We start from the raw sequence: 19,078 nt of genomic DNA, 5'->3' as shown, positions 1-19,078 counted from the left end.
CCTCACAGCAGAGGACGTTCCAGAGAACGCTCCCGTCAAGATCGCCGTTAGACATCAAGAGGTCGCGAGCATGACAGAACCATCCACATGATCACACTCCAGGATGATTCCGTCTCGACTTCGCGAAAAAAGAAGGCGCGTCGGTGCCCTCCATGAAGTGTACAACTTTTCTTCACAAGCCGCCAGCACCCGCGCTTCGGGGGCGGGGCCGGGCGGGGAGACATCACCTTCTCGAGGTCGACCCTCAACAAGGTTTGCCTCTCGCACAATAATAACGCGCTCGTGGTCCACGTCAAAATCAGCGGCCCGGACCGTCAAGCGAGTTTTGATCGATCCTGGCAGCTCCTGCGATATTTTGTTCTACCACACGATCCAAGAGATGAACCTGCCAAAGTCGGTCTTCATAGACCCAATCGCACCCCTCTTCAGATTCAATGGCTCCAGGGCCGACCCAATAGGAGACATCATACTCCCAGTCTCAGTGGGCTCCCGAGAAGACAAGGTCAGCTTCAACACGCGTTTCAGCGTCCTAGATACCAAGTCGCCTTACAAACGCCATTCTAGGGCGGCGGTGGATCCATCAAATGCAGGCAGTACCGTCCACTTTGCACCAAGTGATCCGTTTTCCGGGCCCAAGGGGAATGATGGAGCTTCGAAGCAACCAGCTCGAGGCCCATCGTTGTAACCAGATCATCGCAGCAAACAAGATCGCCGAATCTACCATCACCATCAGCAATAAGCCCACCAGCTATACAATGGCCAAAGACTTGGTGGCCGAGGTGCGAGCCAACACACCAAACCAGCACGCTGGGGGCTCCCACAAAAACTTCCTCTCACCAACCCGGGTCCCGACCTCCACCAAGGCAGCTGTCATACCAGCATTGCAAATCCTCGAGGTTACCCCAGTGGAGAACATCACGTGCAAACAAAGCCTCGAGATCGCCCACCGGCTCTCTCATACAACCCGGTGGAGTTGCGGCGAACCACCCGACTTACATTTGTCGCGGCAATAAAGCGGCGGTCACCTCGACCACGTTGTCGTAACCACAGAAGACACTCCAGTTCCTACGGCTAATCCAGCCAGTCACCAGACCAGCACAACATCTGCAAAGTGCAATCCTCTAGAGAGCACTCAAAACGCACAGAACCAAGTACCGACTCAGGAAAAGCAGCAAGTGAATCTAGGAATCGAAGACGACCCTAAACTCGTCTATGTTGGGGCTAACCTCGACCCCACACTTAAGGCTCATCTTGTAAATTTTCTGTCCATAAATAAAGATGTGTTCGCTTGGTTGTATATCGACGTGCCTAGCCACTACACCATAATAGGATATTTGCAACACGCACCTTTTTTGCTTTGCAACGGTTATTTACCGTTAGCAATTTACTAACGTTAAATAAGCGTTGGCAATGTTGCAAAGCGTTGGTTTATTTGGGTGAATTTTAGAAATTAATTGCTAACGCTTAAAAATCGTTAGATAAGTGTTACAAATTAAAATTTCGCGAAATAGGGAAACAAAAAAAAATCGCCGCTCTATCATTTCGGTCTAAGTATAAAACATAAGTTTCTTTCTCTCCTCTCTCTCTCTCTCAAGATCCGATCTCGCACTCCTCAAATTTTTACTTCTCTCTCCAAATCTGTTTATATTTTAGGGTTTTATTTTCTTTCTTTGCAAAAAAGAACGCAGATTCAATCAGGCCGGGATTCAAGTTGGTAACTTTATTGTCTCGAACATGGAATCCAACCCGATGGTATCATGCCTAGGTATAATCTAGTTTTTTTTTTTTTTTTTTTATAATCTAGGTAAAATGTTTGTTTTTGTGTTGGTTAACAAAACTTCCTTTACATGTTTCTTCTAGATATTTCAATACCCTTTGACTCGTTCCCTGTAAGCAATGATCATGTTTTATTCTTCTGCACATTTTATTCTTTACTGTTTTTTCGCACTGAATAACACATTTTATTCTTCTGCAAACACATTTATTGAAATGAAAAAGTAAATCTTTTTAGTTTTGGTTACTTTTTATTTATTTATTTCTTTAACAAGCTTTCTTTACTTGTTCCCTGGAAGCAATAAGCATGTTTTGTTCTTCTACATTTTCTTCGTGCTGTTTTTTTTGCATTGAAAAACACTTGACCGGATTCATTTTTTAAATAATAAATAAATCTTTTTCATTTTGATTAGCTTTTATTTATTTTAACAAGCTTCCTATACTGGGATAATTTAATTCCCTTTTGACCTGTTCCCTGTAAGCATTTATCTTGTTTCGTTCTTCTATATATTTCCTTCTCTGTTTTTTCGTGTGTATTATTTGTCGGTGATGATCCATAACTCTGTTTTTACTCTTTCTACTTGTAGATTACCTCAATTTTAGTTCTTGTTTTACGTTCTAGTTATCTACTATTACTTGAACCATGAAAAAAAATATTTCTTTTGTTGTCCAGGGGAGGGGGCTTTTGAAGTTGCTGCTAGACATCATCGATGAGTGAAGTGAAGAAAACTCATTAAAGGGGTAATATTAGCATTCTATTGGTAATCTTAATTGGGAGGCTTTAATGGGACACCACCGAAGGTACTATAATATTACGTTATGTTTAATGTTAACTTAGGACATTGTGTAATCCAATTTGTTGTGAAATATTGTTGAATGATACATAAAAGAAAAGTCATATAAGTTGTCATTATTATTGGAACCTCTTATACTTATCGTGGTAAGTGTCATTGCTATCTTTTTGCCCCACATGCATTAGTTGTAGGCTTTGACTACACCAGAGTAATTGAGCTTGTATTTGAATTCCTGCTAGAGTGTTCAATCATTTCAAATGCCTATAATTAATTGATTAATGAGACTTCACTTGATTGTTGATACGATAAGATTGTATTTCTAAGGTTGAATTATTTCATTTTTTATTTAAGGAGCAAATATCGAATCTGAGGTTTTGGAAGGAGTTGAGTATTTACCTTGAGCATTTTGTTTTACTTGTCATATTGTTACTTCTATCATGAATAGCCTCCAATCCCTATAGATATTTGTTACTTGTCATAAGAAGGGGCACTTATTGGACTTCCGTGAGTTTTCTCCTTCTATCTCTATGTATGGTTTTATTTCTACTTTGAAGCTGTTTCTTCAATGGGTATTTTGCTCATTTTGTATTGAAACACACTTAATTCATGAAAAAGATCGTTTTTTTTTTGTATTCAGTTTAGAAATAAAAACTAGCTAGTGAGGCCCTAAATGTAATATAGCTTTAGATTCACATTTCCCGTTTTCTGACTTTAGGTTGAGTTTACAGAGGTAAATATTAATACTTTTGAGAACTTAGTATAAAGAAATAAAGAAAAAAAAATCCTTTGGTTGGTGTAGATAGATTGTTCTGCGAAGGAAAAGTAGTGTCACCTGTTCTGCATATGCATTCATAGGTTTTGAAAGGAATACTCGATTTTAATATAATTGAGGAACCAAAAAGAATTAACATATACAATGATGTCAGTACACTTATTTCTCCGAATTAGGGAAAAATAAAACAAATGGGATGAATTATACGGTATACTTTTAAACAAAATAAAAAGTTAAAATTTTTAAACAAAATGAGAACTTTTAAAATACTACTTACCATAAAAGATTTCTACTAAAGGCAGCTGCTCGCAATGTATTTTCGTCATGCTGAATCCAAAACAGTGCTTGAGAGTCTTCATTATTCAACAATTGTTAATATTTTGGGGCTATTCATCAAATATATTTTCACAAGAAAAAATGTAAGCGAAGTATTCAGATGAGCCAAATAAGTGATCAAATTTTCATAAGCAACTCAGCAACTCAAGCATTATTAATCTTATCTACTTTTTCAGAGTACTCGTTCTTACAAAAATGTAAACTCCATGAGCCAAGCGAACAAACTCAATCACTATCACTCAATACCACTCCCATCTGTATCCTCTTGTCTCCCTGAAAGTTTGATTTCAGACATATTCCGGTATATAGTATAAACTTAACGCAAAAATGGGCTTATTTCATCGAAATGGAATGAATGTAATGGCAGAATTATGGCAATCAGAAACATTAGATAGACCACCAGCTTCAAAATTACTTCTAATATAAATACATGGGGAACTAGTGATGGAATATCCACCGAAATCAGTTCCTTATGAGAAGAGAAAGCTGCATAAATTAAAATAGTTTATGGATAGTTTTAGCATTTTGTTTTACCTTGGCTATTCATGATAGAAATACTTGACATCATCCTTGTTATTGTGGCAAAGTTCCTTGCGGGTAAAAGTGAAACAAGCAGTGCATTTATGATTGTAATGGGTGAGTTAAGCCACTGTAGCCATTCACTACTAAAAAAATGGTTATCAAACACACCCTAATAGAAGGGTGTAGATGGTCTATAATTCATCTCACCAATTTAGCGACCATCCGACCGCATTTCGGGGTAGATGGTCGAGTGATCCATCTTGCCAACTCTGCAGTCATCTGGCAGCTTGTTTGCTAATACAAGGCATATGTTTCTTTATTTAGTTGGAAACAGCCAGATCCCCACAAGTGGGGCCATCCTGAGACAAAGGTTAGTGGCAAAGAGCTGACTTGTCTTAGTTTGCTAAAACACAATCTTTCATAAACAATTCTCTTGGCGAATTTGTCTTTAGCAGCCTTTAGCGAACTAGTTATGACAAGGAGAACCTTGTGCCAAGGGTTCTTAGCTTAGTGGGCCATTCCAGATAGTCCACAAACCGCCTCTGGCAGTAGCACACGTTTAACACTTGGCGTGTATCTGGCTGCCACGTCCCCACTAGATGGCCACACCAGCCTCTGTATGAACATTCGTGGGGAAACCGTAGGGATCTTTGCTTACTTTCTAAGGTTTTCTCTGCAAGCCTTCTCATTGACCTAATCTCCACTCGTTCACGGCAACTGTCCACCTCATCAGCTCTATATGGTCTTATCCACCTCATCAGCTCTATATGGTCTTATCCACGGGGGATCTCAGCTCTGAACAGATAATCATAATTCTTAAATGTGTCATGCCTATGTTCCAACTCCTAATGTATACCAAGACTAAGTAAGAAAGCCAGTGATTTTATCAAAGCCCAGGAACGTGTGTCTTGGATGGTAGGGGTCCTGCAGTGTAACAATAGGAAGGGGCAACAGAGTTTCGAAAAGTAAGGTGTGGTTGAATAGCACCTCTATAGGGGCATCAGCAACAAAGCAAAGGTCAAACAGCAGTCCAGTCCGTTCAAACGGAAATGACAATACTGTGTTTTCCTTGTGAAAGGATTTTGGAGCTTTCTGAATTCATGTTGTAGTTGTTGTTACGGGTTTCCTGTGCTCTGCTTAAGGGGGCAGTTCTCTTGCTCTGTAAAATAAAATTTTCACCGGGGTTCCATAATGAAATCTCCTTGCTTAAACGATGGTGTAAACAAATTATGCCATCACAAGAGGCCACCATATCTAGAGTAGCAATATCACCATTGTCATCCTCACAATGGTTAATGTACTTGTCACTACTATCACAATAGCATGGTAAATCTAAATTTACGGACTCCTCAAGTTTTTCATCGGTACACAATTTGACGTCGACTGAGTATTGATAGCTGCTGTTGCTTGAAGTTTTCTTATGTTCAGTGGTGAAATAGTGATGAAGTATATGTGGTTGCTTAGATAAAGATATGTCGATTGAGGGTTTGACGGCGGTGCCTGCCTAAGGTGGTAGTATAGCCCAATGTTACGGCAGATTAAATCAATTTTTCTTTGTTAGTATTCTTTGTAAATGGTGTGCTACTGGTAAGCTTTCGTATAATTTGCTAAGGTGAAGTAAAGTATTCTCATGCATGGTAGACTAAAAGATCTGTATTCTACATGTTTAATATTACTACTTGAATTCACTTTGTGCTACTTGCTTTAATTAAAGGAAAACTAGGATTGTGGATCAATGTATACTTGTTCTATGTATCCCTAGGAGTTAATTGGTAGTGCACACACCAATTAAGTAGTTAGTTAATTCTATTTATAGCTATTCCTTTAATATCATAGACTTAGCTAGAATTTCAAGAATAGTAGTGCTACTTGCTACCTAGGCCAGCTGCGTTGGACCGACTTAGATGGTACTTTTGATGTAGTTGGAGTCAAGTTTAGGATTCAATGACTTACACAAAAGCCTTAGTGCTCTGTGTCTATATTCAAGGTTTGATTGTGTATTATGTTGTATCAAATTGATAGATTACACAATGTGCTTGTTCAACCCCACACATGTCTAATTTTACAGAATGTCTCGGCCAATTCAGAAAGAGTGGATGAATGAATTGGACAGATTTGGAGATGTGTACAAACAAGGGGTGGCTGATTTCATTCAATTTGCGACTGTGAACAACCGCGGCTCGACCACGTGTCCTTGTCCTTGTAGAGAATGTCGAAATGGAAAAAGCTTTGTGTTTGGTACAATCTCTAGACATTTGATTAAGTACGGGATGGATAAGAATTATCGTGTATGGGTTTTACATGGTGAGAACCCATGTACGGATCCGATGGTGGAGCCAGTGATTGAAGAAGAAAAAACCGAGGCTGAAGGGCTTGGGATGGGAAATTTTGTTGATGCTTCTTATGGAGTGCATGAAGTAGTTGCAGGTGATTTGAATGAGGATGAAGAAAATCATATGGGGGATTTTGAACCACCACCTGTTCTTGAACCTGATTTGGGGAAGAGGTACAACGAATACAAGAAAATGGCAGAACAAAAGCTATACCCTTCATGTGAGGCTCCCGTTACTACACTTTCGGCAATTGTTGACCTTCATAACTTGAAGAAGAAATATGGTTGGTCGGGAACTAGTGTGTCTGCACTTTTGTCCCTTTTGAGGATATGGTTCCCAGAAGGAATCACTTTGCCATCAAAGTACCCTGTAATGAAAGCAATGTTGAAAGATCTAGGAATGAAAGCCACAAGTATCGATGCATGTGAGAACAATTGTATGTTATACTGGAAAGATGATGCTAAGTTAACGGAATGTCGTCAGTGTAAAGCACCTAGATACAAAGTGAAAGAAGGAAAGATGGGTAAGAAAGAAACAAAAGAGCCGAATAAAGTTTTGAGACATTTTCCCTTGATTCCAAGGCTCAAGAGGTTGTACACTATCCCATGGATAGCGAATGAAATGACATGGCACGACCGAGCTACACCTTCTTGGGATCATATGTGACATCCCATCGACTCAATCCAGTGGAAAACATGTATAAAGAGTTGGCCTGATTTTGCTCAAGAAGGGCGTAATGTTTGGCTTGGAATTGCAACTGATGGTTTCAATCCCGTGGAATACAATCCACTAGCTACGAGTTGTTGGCTGTTTTACTTGGTACCTTATAATCTCCCCCCTTCTTTATGTATGAAACCGAGTTCCAAATGATGTGTTTGTTGATACACAGGGCGAAAGGCACCGGTCAAGATATCGTCGTTTTCTTGACCATTGTATGAGGAGTTGGAACAGGTTGTGGAAGGAAGGGGTGCTTTGGCTATGACATGCATAAAAACAGCATTTTACCTTGAGAGCTATGCTCTTGTGGGGTATTCATGATTTTCCTGCTTTGGGAAACTTAGCGGGCTGCATAACACATGGTTACAAAGCATGTCCGATTTGTTCGATAACACTCAATCAATATATCTTGAGCATGCAAAGAAGATTGTTTACACAAACTATCGCCTTTTCTTCCGTTGGGTCACCCATTTCGGTCGAGGCAAATACTTGGGACTTAAGATCAAGAGTTGAACATTGCTCCACTAAGGTTAAGTGGAGAAAAAGTTATGCAGCAGGTGAGTCATATCAAGTATAAGCCGGGTAAAATCCCAACAGGTAGCAAAAGAAGCACATCTTATGTGAATTTGGATGATAGTGTAGATGATGAAGATGTTCAAGTTACAGAGGCTTGGTATAAAAGGTCTATTTTTTGGGATATGCCCTATTGGCCAACTTATAAATCCCGACATGTTGTTGATGTGATGCATACTGAGAAAAATGTTGCGGAACATCTACTAAATTACATCCTAGACAAGAAAACAAGTCAAAGGATACAGTAGGTGCACGAGAAGATATGAGAAAGATGCAAATTCATAGTGGTCAGTGGATGCAATCAGACCCAGTCACAGGGAAACCAATAAAACCGAAGGCTCCATTTGTCTTAACTAAAGATGAGAAGTTAAACTTCTGCAAAATTTTGAAGGACTTGAAGCTTCCTTCTGGTTTCTCATCAAATCTGAGCAACATTGTCACTTTAAATCCACCTGGTTTGCTCGTAATGAAATCACATGACTATCATGTCATTATGTGTTATTTGCTACCTGTATTACTTCAACATGCTTTTCCTAAACATCGTGACCTGCGAAGAGCTATTCATCAGATAAGCTTATTCTTCAACTTGTTGTGCTCTAAAGTCTTAGTCCGGCAACATATCCAAGAGGCCAAGTACATGGTTGCAGAAGCATTGTGCGTGCTTGAAAAATATTTTCCACCATCGTTTTTTGATATCAGCATCCACCTCATGGTGGATTTGGCTGATGAAGCGCTACTTTGTGGAACTGTACATCAAAGGTGGATGTTTCCATTTGAACGGTATGTAAATTACTTTTACCTTAATATCTTCTCTAGCTTTTTCTATAATTGGATTTTAAAAATTGAAAGTGTATACTTAAATTTCTTATTCTAATAGGGCGATGAAAGAGTGTAAAAATATTCCCAGCAATAAACGATATGTTGAAGGCTCCATTGCAGAGTCGTATATTGTTTCTGAGTCAGTTAGGTATGCTATGGAGTATATGCCCAATTCGCGGGATGGAAATCATAAATCGAAGCGTGTGGCCTTTTTGGATGAAGATGGCGAGTATAGTGATGAAGGGCCTTTGCTCGATGGTAAGACTGTGACCCTAAGTGTTAAACAATGGATTCAAATACGTAGATGGGTCCTGTTTCGACTAGACGTCGAAAAGCTTGATGATTACTATAGGTGTGTTTTTTTTTTACACATTTGGTTTCTAAACCCACTCTAGTACTCCACATGAAAATACTCATGCGTAATTGCATGAACGATTTGTAGTGAATACCGCTCATTACAATCTCGTGGTAGAGGAAAAGGGGTTGCAAAGTCAGAAGTGCAGATACAAACAGATTTCATTGTCTGGTTATATAACAAGGTATTGTTTAATTCATCTATTAGTTAAATAGGAAATCTGAAGTTAGTAATATTAGCTTTCTAACTATCGTCTTTTTACAGTTATTGGCTGCAAACGACACCAAGAGTGACTTATGGCGATTAGTTGAAGGACCATTGCACCAAGCTAAAACGTATAGAAAGTACCGCATCATTGGTTTTGTCTTTTCTACTAGGTCGCATGACGAAACAGTTGCCACACAAGATAGTGGTGTTTGTATGGAGGCAATCACTTCGTTTACGTCAAGTAGGAAAGACAAAAATCCAGTAGATGCATCGACGAAGTGGTATGGGGTTATTGAACAAATATTAGAGCTGGACTATACAGACTTTCAACAAGTAGTATTTTATTGTAATTGGGTGAGGGTGGAGGACAAGACCAATGGCTGCAAGCTCTGTCCAGACTCTAATTTGGTGTTGGTCAATCTTAATAAGATGAAAAGTGTTGATCAGTATTTTGATGAGCCGGTCATTCTCGCTTCCGAAGCTAGTCAAGTGTTTTACTCGAAGGACTTGAAAAATCCTAATTGGTCGGTAGTCATCCATTCACCGAGGTGATTGACGTGTGGAGTTGACTCACTAGATCTACCAACTGTTTTCCAATCTACCCTTAAGGACCAACCTAATTTGAAGCCTTTGATGAAGTGCTTAACCTGATTGTAATTGTTGTAGTTTCCAAACTATGATAAGGTAATGAAATACTTTTGTTTGGATTAAATTGTGTATATACTTTTATTTATTCTTCTTTCTCACCTTTCATGATTATATTTTTCAGTACCAGACTACTAATAGACTATTTTGCAATATATGTTAGGATTTCATTTGAAATGGTATCAGGTCAACCACAGCCTAGTGCATCTCAACCTTCTGGTTCTGCCTCACATGCATCACAACCTTCTACTTCAGTTTCACATGCATCTCAGCCTTCAGGCGACGTGCAAGAATCAGAAAATGTTAGGAAGTTACCTGTATTGATTGATATTGATGGTGTTGTCGTTGGTGATAATGCCTCCAGATGGAATACTCGTGCTGGTAGTCTCATTCGAGCTCGTATCCCAGTTAGTTACACTGATTGGAGGCTTGTACATCCTGAATTCAAGGATAAGGTTTGGAATGCCTTAATGGTAAGGTTTACCTCTAATTTTTTTTTAATGCATTCTAGACATTTTGAGTTCTAGCTTCATTCACATTACTATATAACTTGTGTTTTACAGCGTGAATTTGAAGTTACAAATGTCGACCAAGCACTAGCTCGTTCACATGCAGAAAAAAACTTTTCTACTAAGTTTAGATATGGAAAATGGGTCTTGAGAAAAGATATATTGAATAAGTTGGAGACCTTGGAAGAACAAATTGCCGCATGCCCAGCTGGCATTGATCCAAATCATTGGGAACAGTTTGTAATATATGAGAACACTTCTGAAGTGATGGCAAGAAATGCGAAGAATGGTGAGAATATAAAATTGAATGATTCTCGACATACACTTGGGCGGGATACGTATGCCAACATGTTGCATAAAATGGTAGGTGTCTTTCCATAATCTTTTAAATTTTGATCACGATATGCTAACAATTGTTTACCAATGTACATGTAGAATAAACAAAATCCTGACAAGATACACGGACGGGTAGACAGCTGGAAAGCAGGACATGAACGTCGTAATGGAACTGTTTTGGAGAGCGCTCGAGCCCGTTATGTGAGTTTGCATTTTACTTGAGTTCCAACTATAATTTTGTTAAGTCTTTGACATAGTATTTCCCTTTGTAAATGATGCACGAACTAGTGTGCAGGCTGTTAGTTCGTTACTTTGTTATTATAGACAATTTTTTCTCGACTGATTTACCTTAAGTTTGTACTAACTTGTTAGTTTTGAACTAATTTCCATGGAAAACACTATAAGAATTGGTGGAGGCTACTCAAAAGAAAAGAAAAAGTGCAACTTCAAGTGGAGAGGGCAGTGCAACTCATCTTGATTTTGATAATGACGAATTGACCGAAGTTTTAGGAGCGGACAAAAGGAGTAGGACTCGTGGAATCAGCTCTAACCTCTCTAAGAAGCAATTAAAACGTACAAGTATTGCGAAGGTGATGTTAGCACAAGCAAGGTCTTCATCAAATTCTGAATTTCAGGGTGAAATGAGTGAGATGAAGTCCTCCATAGCTAGAGTTGATGGTGAGTTTGCCTTAAATAAAAAACTTATTGCTTTCATCATATATATAATTCTTAGTTTTGTCATTCATTTTGTCAGGATATGCTTAAGCTTGTAACCAACAATGGAATGTCGAATAGTCAACCGCCATGCGTGGGGATACAACACCCGAACCGATGTTGGCTCCAACTCGGTTAAATCGTCCGTCTCAGCGAATTTAATGAATATGTTTGAATCTGTGAACCCTCCTGCGAACCCTCCCCGTGAACCCTCCTGGAACCCTCCCCTGAACCCTCCTGTTGAAATGTTGAGTCCACCTCTTAAGGTTACCCTATTAGGTAGAGATGGTGTTCGGTTGCTAGGGGATATGTTATGACAACCACCCCTAATATTTGCCATGGCGGAACCGGCCCCTTAGAGGGGAGAAAAAGATCTACATCGAGGAAGTCTTGGTTCCCAATGCTCCTATTTATGATGGACCTCAATTTGGCTGCTCGGACCTTAGTGATTTTGTTGAAGGGGGGCCTTTGATTTGGCTTGAATCAAGGTTGCAGTATGAGTAATCTATTGTGTGGGATATGCAAACTTCATCTATTTTGGTTTTTTTAGTATGTTTTTTGTAAGTAATGGTAAGAGCCTTTTGCAAGATGTAAGAATGACATAACGAACTTGTGCACTATAGCTTGTTATGATGGTATGATGGTTTATAAGAATGTTTATTGTCTGAATGTTATATTATGAAAGTTTTTATGTTTTTTGCAGGTTGAAGAGATAACCCCGTTTTTAACTCCGCCAGTGCAAAGTAGTGAAAGTCTTTGCGCTGCCGGTCCCAAGCCCGGATAAAGGAGGAGGGAGAATGGTGGAACCTTGGAATGAGTGTTGCTGTCATGGTAAGAATAGGTATGTCTTATTTTGGAGAATCCACTTCCCTTCTACTGTGGCATGACTCATAAATAACCACTTCTTTTTTTGTTTGAATTGCAGAATCCCAGCTTGGTTCAAAAGTTAGACCGTGATACAAATGCTCCTGTTTTGATTAATTTCTTTCGTCCTAGCTAATCTGTTAGCTCTTATCATGTTTATTTATATTGTTAGGGTCTGCTTAGTGATGGAGCTATTGAGCGCGCAGATTCATACAAGCATGTATGTGATTATTCTGCTCTCATTTACTCTGTTCCATCGTCAGAACGGTTAAGTGCATTAAATCTTACGTAGTAGGAGATCACTGTGGTTTTACATTGTTCTTACTTGGGAGTTACAGAGTTAGGGACAATGGTTTGGACTGGATTTTTATTGATAGTGTTAGAAACCCTGTTTTCTTAGATTGGTAAGTTAATGAACAGGTAATTTAAAGCTTACATTTGGGAATTCTCTTTCTTCTTAATACTTGAAATACTTCTTTTTTTGTTATGACTTGGTAATTTACATATTCTGATGCAGCTCGAGAAGGTGAAAGCGGAGATTGCAGAAATTAAGAACAACCCTCGGGGCTTGCTTATGGAGGCGCTTCACTCTGCTGGTTATTCCGAGCATTGGCTAATCCATTTTGGCCCCGAATCTGCCTGCCTTGCATTACTAAATGGTTCTATCCCGGAGGAGGTTGTTGCAGTGAGACAAATAAGCTTTATGCTCACTTTTGCACAAGTCATACCTTAGTTGCTATGTAAACTCGGACCGATTTGATCATTTGCTCCACGCATTGTACTTGCTGCCTTCAGGGTTGACCATGAGGAGTTTTGGCTCTCGCAGAGCTTCTTCGTCCGACATGCCTCAAGGGTTCCTAGGCCACGGGGAGCCCGACTTCGAATATGTTGTTGAGGTGATTTTCGTTATTAAATGCCCGATTCACCGTGCGTATTTATATTAATTTTCTTATGAACGTCTCTCATGCTACTTACTTACCGAATTGATCACATTCAGTTTATTTGCTTCCTTCTTAAAGTTTGTCTTCCTTTTAATGGCGAGAATGCATGTTGCCCCGGCTTTTGAAGTCCCCGGTGGTGGCACTCGAGAAAGGATGCCATGACATCGATCAGATGCCAGTGTCATCGCATATAATTTTTTACACATGTCCCTGGTGGCTTTTGAAGTCCCTGGTGGCTGTACTCAGAGAAGGATTACTTCGAACTTTAGCAGCAAAGTTTGGGTTCAATAGTGAAAGGGCTGGTTAGGTTTTCCTTTCTGCGTGCGCTCTCTCTGTCTATTATACTTTATTACAAGGTAAATAAAATAGATTCTGATTTCTAAATCAAATATTAACAGCTGGTTTCGACTTTGGATTTCAATTTTAATTTACTAATATTATAAAAGTAAAATTATGTGTTTATATTTACAGTAGGGGTGGAAAAATATGTCGCGTGTGTATGTGGGGAATGTGAATCCAAGGGTTACTGAACGAGAGCTTGAAGATGAATTTCGCACTTTTGGTGTCTTAAAAAGGTAATAACACAAAATTTTCTTATAGTTGACTATAAAGAATATGCGGTTTGAAAACCGACTTTGGTGCACCCTTTTTGTTTATCTAATGATTATGAAACATTGTTTGTAGGATGAGATGGCTTTGTTTTTTTAATAAGAAGGAAAATCAATGAAAATAAAATACATAAAGTACTAGTTACAATAAATGCTTGTGTTTGCAAGCCAAACACTTTAAGCAGCCCCTATGTTGTCAAAGGGGAGGTCAAGGTAGAAATTGTAGTGTAAAATCTCGCATTGGCCTCATTGTCCCTTTAACACGGCCACACATCTTTTCAAATAATCTGCCACTATTCCAGGTTGGAGTAGAAAAGGAAAAGTTGCAATGGAAAAAAAATATTATTTTTAAACACTATATGTCGAGACTTGCACTTTGTTTGCAACTTATGCACATTATGGTATACGCTAAGAAGTTTCAGTTTAATATTGTTGGTACTTTTTTCTTCCTCTGTGTTGCCCTTTGATTACTTTCTTCCACGAAATATATAGCAGCATCTGTACCCAATATGGTCACATTATTTTATCATTTGTATGATACAATATAGTATGATATGATGAGGACACGTAACTATGCCATTTTTTATTGATTACTATTTAAGTATTTATTATATATTTATATTAGACCTCCTCTTGTGTAAGATTTGTTTATACCCAATAAACCGAGGACACGTAATCTATAGTAGCGAGTCGTTTTCATCTTGTTTGTAGTAGCGTGGCATATTCGATGGAAAGTCTGAAAGCAGAGGAATTGAGGGGGCTTGATAGGCTCGCCTAGTGGCATAGGCTCTGCGGTTGCTAGGTATAGTTATAGTCGGGCTAGCTCCCTTCTAAAGGTGCTTGCTGCGTTTCCTTTAAACCTACTCGGTCTCATTCTCAGTAAAGTCGGTTCAGTAAGGCTAGCTCATTACTCTATTCCCTCCCCGATCCCCTGAAGCAAGACTGCCATTCAAGCCCTACGATCGTAGACCTACGATTGTGATATACATCCCCGATAGGCGGTTTAAGTTCCTTATTTAGCTTCCTCTTATGGCTCTCAACCAAGGTTTGTTCAAGGTTAGAAGAGATAGGACAGCAAAGAATAGATTAGATCGAGCTATCTCTTGTCCTATCGCTATGGTAGCTAGTCGAATGTAGGATAGAATCTCTTTCTTGCTTTGTAGATGTATCTTGACTTCCTTACTTTCTTGTTAGTGGTATAAGGACTCCCAGCTTTCTTCTTTGTAGTTGGATGTAGCTATGGTAGGTAGGTTCGGGATCAATTACTGACTTCCTTCTCTTGAGATTAAGATAAGAGGGTTCAAGCTTGATTTCCGGTTTGATAAAGGGATAAATAACCGCTCAACCCCTGGAAGGTGGCAAATTCCCAATCACGGTTTTCATTACATTCAAAGCATTCTAACTTCGACCCGGTCTAAGCCAAGACTTTCTCCAATTGAAACCCTTAACTTACCAAACATCAAACAGGGAACATCACCCCTCCTTCCTTTTTGTTTAGCCTATATTTCGAATCCATATCTTGGTTTCTATCTCTTGGTCTCGATCTCGTTCGGACACTTGATCGATATCGTGATTTTCAATCGATCTGGACCCCGCTCTTGACTTTGGCTTGTATTCGCGTTCCAATTCTCCCTATCTGCCTCATCGATTCGATACCCTCTCCCCTATGTTCCTAACCTAAGAGCCTCCTCTCCCGAGAGACGGGGACAACGTAGTTGGCACTTTCTTAAGCTTCTGAGGGAACATGAAGAGTACCTACATGACCCAACTAAAAAAGGGTGACTTCGGGGGTTCAAGCTTTTCGTGCCTTTCTCAATAAAATAAGAAAGATAGCACTTACATGTCTATGAGAGGCGTTCTACAAAAGTCCATTGCAGCGGCTTACAAGCCCGATCTTTTTTCATTATATAGAGTCGTCTCTCTCATGCCGCTCTTATTCGATCGAGTGTTTGGGATCGGGCGAAGAATCCGCCCAATGAGTGCCCCACCGAATGGGACTGTAGTCTCGGTTGGGGTCGGTAAATGTTGGTCGAAGAGCACCGCCTCACTCTTTCAACAAGTAGGGCAGCTTAGTAGGGGAGATAAAGTAATTAGAATCTATATAATAGGAATTATTTGTTGGATTCTTGTAGCACTTTAGCTAGTAGAATAGTTACTTGATTCATTTTCCACCTAAGCAAATGACACAACAAGCAAAGAAGCAACTCTTGAGCTAACTCGATCTACGACCACCCTTGCGTGCGATGTAGCAAGCCGGAGGAAGAAAGGGATGATCTTGGAAAGAAGATCGAGCCGTAGTTGCTTGCCGTAGTTTCTTTCTTTCATCTAGATTGGCTTGGTGAATCGGGCCTACCTACCCTTGTTAGTCAAAGCGCATCCTTTCTTTGTGTTTACTTCAAGAGAGTGTGAGGGGCAAACCACCCTACCACCTATAGTGAAAGAACTACATTCAACTAGCATCGCCCGAAAGAAAACAACCTTCGACCGGGCATCTTAACCATTACTACAGTCGCTCCTACACACGTGCTACTAACTTGCTTGGCCAACAACTCATGAATAGGAGTGGCATCTTCTTTGGCGATGAGCCTCATATGCTTTCACAGGCTCCACTAAATCTCTCGGTGTAGTCCCGATCGATATCCACGAGAAATGCAATTCATATGATCCTATTGAATATAGATTCTTAGTAGAAGAACACTTATTCTCCCTTCAGATGTTTGCGACGGCGGGAGTTAGCCTAGTTGCTCCTACGTGAGCTTGCTTGACTACACGGAATTCAAGCCCCGGCTTGACCCACCCTTCAAACTCGAAACAGATGACAAAGCGCTCACGGTGCCGTCTCTCTATAAAGGCTGCTCCAACTTCGACACTTATTCGAGTCTACTTTCTCGGTGGTACATTCCGATTATCCTTCCTTTATGAAGAAATCCCCTTTTAGGTTCCTTCCGTACCATTCTTTCCCTACACTACTGAGTTTTTACAGTGCAGCTTAGCTTCCTTAATTCCCGAGTTCGGGTAGGGCTGGCCAAGTGAAATAGATCGAATCGCAGAAAGAAAGTAGTACGAATGTTGAAAGAAAGTGGTCAAACCACATTCCCTGCGGATCGCGGAAAACTGGCCTCAAAAGGCTGAAATCTATAACCCGACCTTCTTATCCATCGATTGTGAAATCTCGCTATTCGACCCGGTATAAAAAGCGTAAACGTAAGCTCCTTCCATTTATCGATAGGGGGCCAGAACATGCTTCTTGTGTGGTTCCGAACTAACCTTTTGTAGTCCCCTTGCTTGTTGAGTGTAGTTACGTCCATCTTATATAGGTGCAATTTGATGAAACAAGGTTTTCACTCAACAAGAAAACGGATCTTAACGCTTATACGGCTTTTCGCGTAGCTCGATGGTTGCTTTTATGGTCGATTCCGTCCTTTCCTTTGCTCCTTTCTTCTATTGATTGATAGCGAGGAATCCCACCAAGCCCCAAGCAAGGCAAGCGAAGATTGATATAGTTCCCCGCTCTTTTTCTTGCTACTTGCCTATAGGGTCCGGCCGAGTGAGCTTCCCCGATAGTCTCTTCCTTCCTAAAAATAGAACTATAACTATAAAACCCGTCCCCGCCTTACTCGAGATATCCGAGATAGCTCCGTCAACTAATAACTTATAATAGACGAGCCCCTTCGTTTCTGAACTTGCTTCTTGGTATGGTACGGAGGAGGGGCTAAGAATTCAAGTTCTAGTTCCGCTTACGCCTAATCTTTAGTACCGCTTTGAGATTGAATCTTTAGAACCATGTGCCTAAGAGGGCGAGGACCTTTCTAGCCTAAATTCTTCCCCTGGAGCAACTCTTACTTTAGGTTATGAGATGTTGCTAGATTACCCAACCTCAGTTTATTCTTTTGCTCATAGATGTATGTCGAGGCTTTAATATATACTATGGAGCATCTTATTTGTAGATTGGAAGTGTTTTACTATTTTCTTGTACTAATCTCTATTCATTGTTTTCCCAGTTCTTTTAGACCTTACCAGTTGGAGGTCTCAACGTTCCACTTTAGGCTGGATATATTGATAAAGCCCGGGGCTAGATGTGATGGAGAACTGTTCTTTCTGACTACAAAACAATATAAGCATGGAGTTACTCACTTTCTCATAACTTGATCTCGTTCTTTTTGCTTCCAAGGTATTGCTTGGTTTTTTTCTCACTGTTTTATTTTCTTTATATTGCCTTTTATGTTAGTTATTTCCAAAAATATAAACTCAATAGTGGCTGAAGTATTTCATATGTACTAGGAATATTTAAGTTTACAATCAAGTCAAGGTTCTGGACATTTTTATTGAAAACTTCATATTTTATTTTCATTTCTATTATCCTAAAGTGTGTCGACTTCTTCTCAGTATTGCACTAGCTGTTTATATTGGTCCGATCTAATTACCGGATACCATCTTGTATTTACGGCAAGCCCTCACAGATAATACAAAGATATTCATCATTTGCATCAACACTAATTATTTCTTCAAATACTAATCACCGTTGGTTATTTGGTGATATTCAATGGTTAAGTCTTTTTTTTTGGATAGATATGACTTACGAGAAGTTATGTTTGAAGGTAAAAAGTGGTATGTTCTAAATATACAATGAGTCGTTGATATAGGAATCTATTTGTTTTTGTGTCCTTCTCTCTTGATTTGTTTATAAAGTGGCTTGAGAACTAGGGTGTGTTTGATTGCATGAATTTAATTAATATGATTGTTTTTCTGAGTTCATTATTTGTTTTGTGATTTTTTTGGAATTAGATGGGCTTTGTGGAGCGGCACTAGGATTTATATTGAGTGAAGTCATTGTCACTAATGCTTGTTATTGCATTTTGAAGATTTGGAATTGCTTGGAAAATCGTATAGAAATTTGTAACTCTTAGTAAATCTGAATTTGTAACCCTCAAAACTCTTTTGAAGTTATATATATGATTCAATGAATATTATATGTTTTTCAAAGCTTGTTTGTTTATTTTACTTGTCAAATGGTATAAAAAGCATTGGTATTTTTCTTTGTTTCTATATGAAACCAGGAGGTGCGAGGGTTTAGGGCAAGAAAAAAAATAAAAATAATTTTTTTACAATATCAACACATTAGTAACGGTTGTAAACCGTTGCAAAGCAAAAAATAAATATTAAAGCATCATCAATAATCGTTACAAATCAAACTACACAACGCTTTTTAACCGTTAGTAATAGTCACTCTGCAACGATTAATAACCGTTGGAAAATTTCT

At 39.3% G+C, this 19,078-nt stretch overlaps 2 protein-coding genes, 1 long non-coding RNA gene and 1 pseudogene across 4 annotated transcripts; all 4 read left to right on the top strand.

The window, feature by feature from the left end:
• Window positions 1-6,266: 6,266 nt before the first annotated feature.
• Window positions 6,267-7,196, top strand: LOC147475423 (uncharacterized). Its single transcript, XM_086585413.1, has one exon. The coding sequence runs from the start codon at window positions 6,267-6,269 to the stop codon at window positions 7,194-7,196; it is 930 nt and encodes a 309-aa protein (XP_086441539.1).
• A 599-nt stretch (window positions 7,197-7,795) lies between these two features.
• Window positions 7,796-9,783, top strand: LOC147475422 (uncharacterized; annotated as a pseudogene). Its single transcript, XR_015209718.1, has 3 exons — window positions 7,796-8,991; window positions 9,082-9,178; window positions 9,259-9,783. The product of XR_015209718.1 is annotated as an uncharacterized LOC147475422 (transcript).
• Window positions 9,784-9,885: 102 nt separating this feature from the next.
• Window positions 9,886-11,361, top strand: LOC147475421 (uncharacterized). Its single transcript, XM_086584000.1, has 4 exons — window positions 9,886-10,319; window positions 10,410-10,718; window positions 10,791-10,892; window positions 11,097-11,361. Exons 1-4 carry the CDS (start codon window positions 9,954-9,956, stop codon window positions 11,187-11,189), a joined length of 870 nt encoding a protein of 289 aa, XP_086440126.1. The 5' UTR covers window positions 9,886-9,953; the 3' UTR covers window positions 11,190-11,361.
• Window positions 11,362-13,441: 2,080 nt separating this feature from the next.
• LOC147475420 (uncharacterized) lies at window positions 13,442-18,794 on the top strand. The gene is made up of 4 exons (XR_015209132.1): window positions 13,442-13,566; window positions 13,682-13,785; window positions 17,820-17,989; window positions 18,604-18,794. It is a non-coding gene; the product is annotated as an uncharacterized LOC147475420 (long non-coding RNA).
• The last annotated feature ends 284 nt before the right edge of the window (window positions 18,795-19,078 follow it).

This window comes from Coptis chinensis, chromosome 9 (genome assembly GCF_015680905.1).
Source record: "Coptis chinensis isolate HL-2020 chromosome 9, ASM1568090v1, whole genome shotgun sequence".
NCBI lineage: Eukaryota > Viridiplantae > Streptophyta > Magnoliopsida > Ranunculales > Ranunculaceae > Coptis > Coptis chinensis.
The sequence above is the reverse complement of the archived record's forward strand: the minus strand, read 5'-3'. Positions and strand labels throughout refer to the sequence as shown.

What these genes read in the sequence shown, in the direction of transcription:
- LOC147475423 (XM_086585413.1), top strand. Translation starts at nt 6,267, where the DNA reads ATGTCTCGGCCAATTCAGAAAGAGTGGATGAATGAATTGGACAGATTT.
- LOC147475421 (XM_086584000.1), top strand. Translation starts at nt 9,954, where the DNA reads ATGATTATATTTTTCAGTACCAGACTACTAATAGACTATTTTGCAATA. An exon ending in CCAACATGTTGCATAAAATG is followed by an intron (nt 10,719 to 10,790) that starts GTAGGTGTCTTT and finishes ATGTACATGTAG; the next exon opens with AATAAACAAAATCCTGACAA. An exon ending in AGAGCGCTCGAGCCCGTTAT is followed by an intron (nt 10,893 to 11,096) that starts GTGAGTTTGCAT and finishes AAACACTATAAG; the next exon opens with AATTGGTGGAGGCTACTCAA.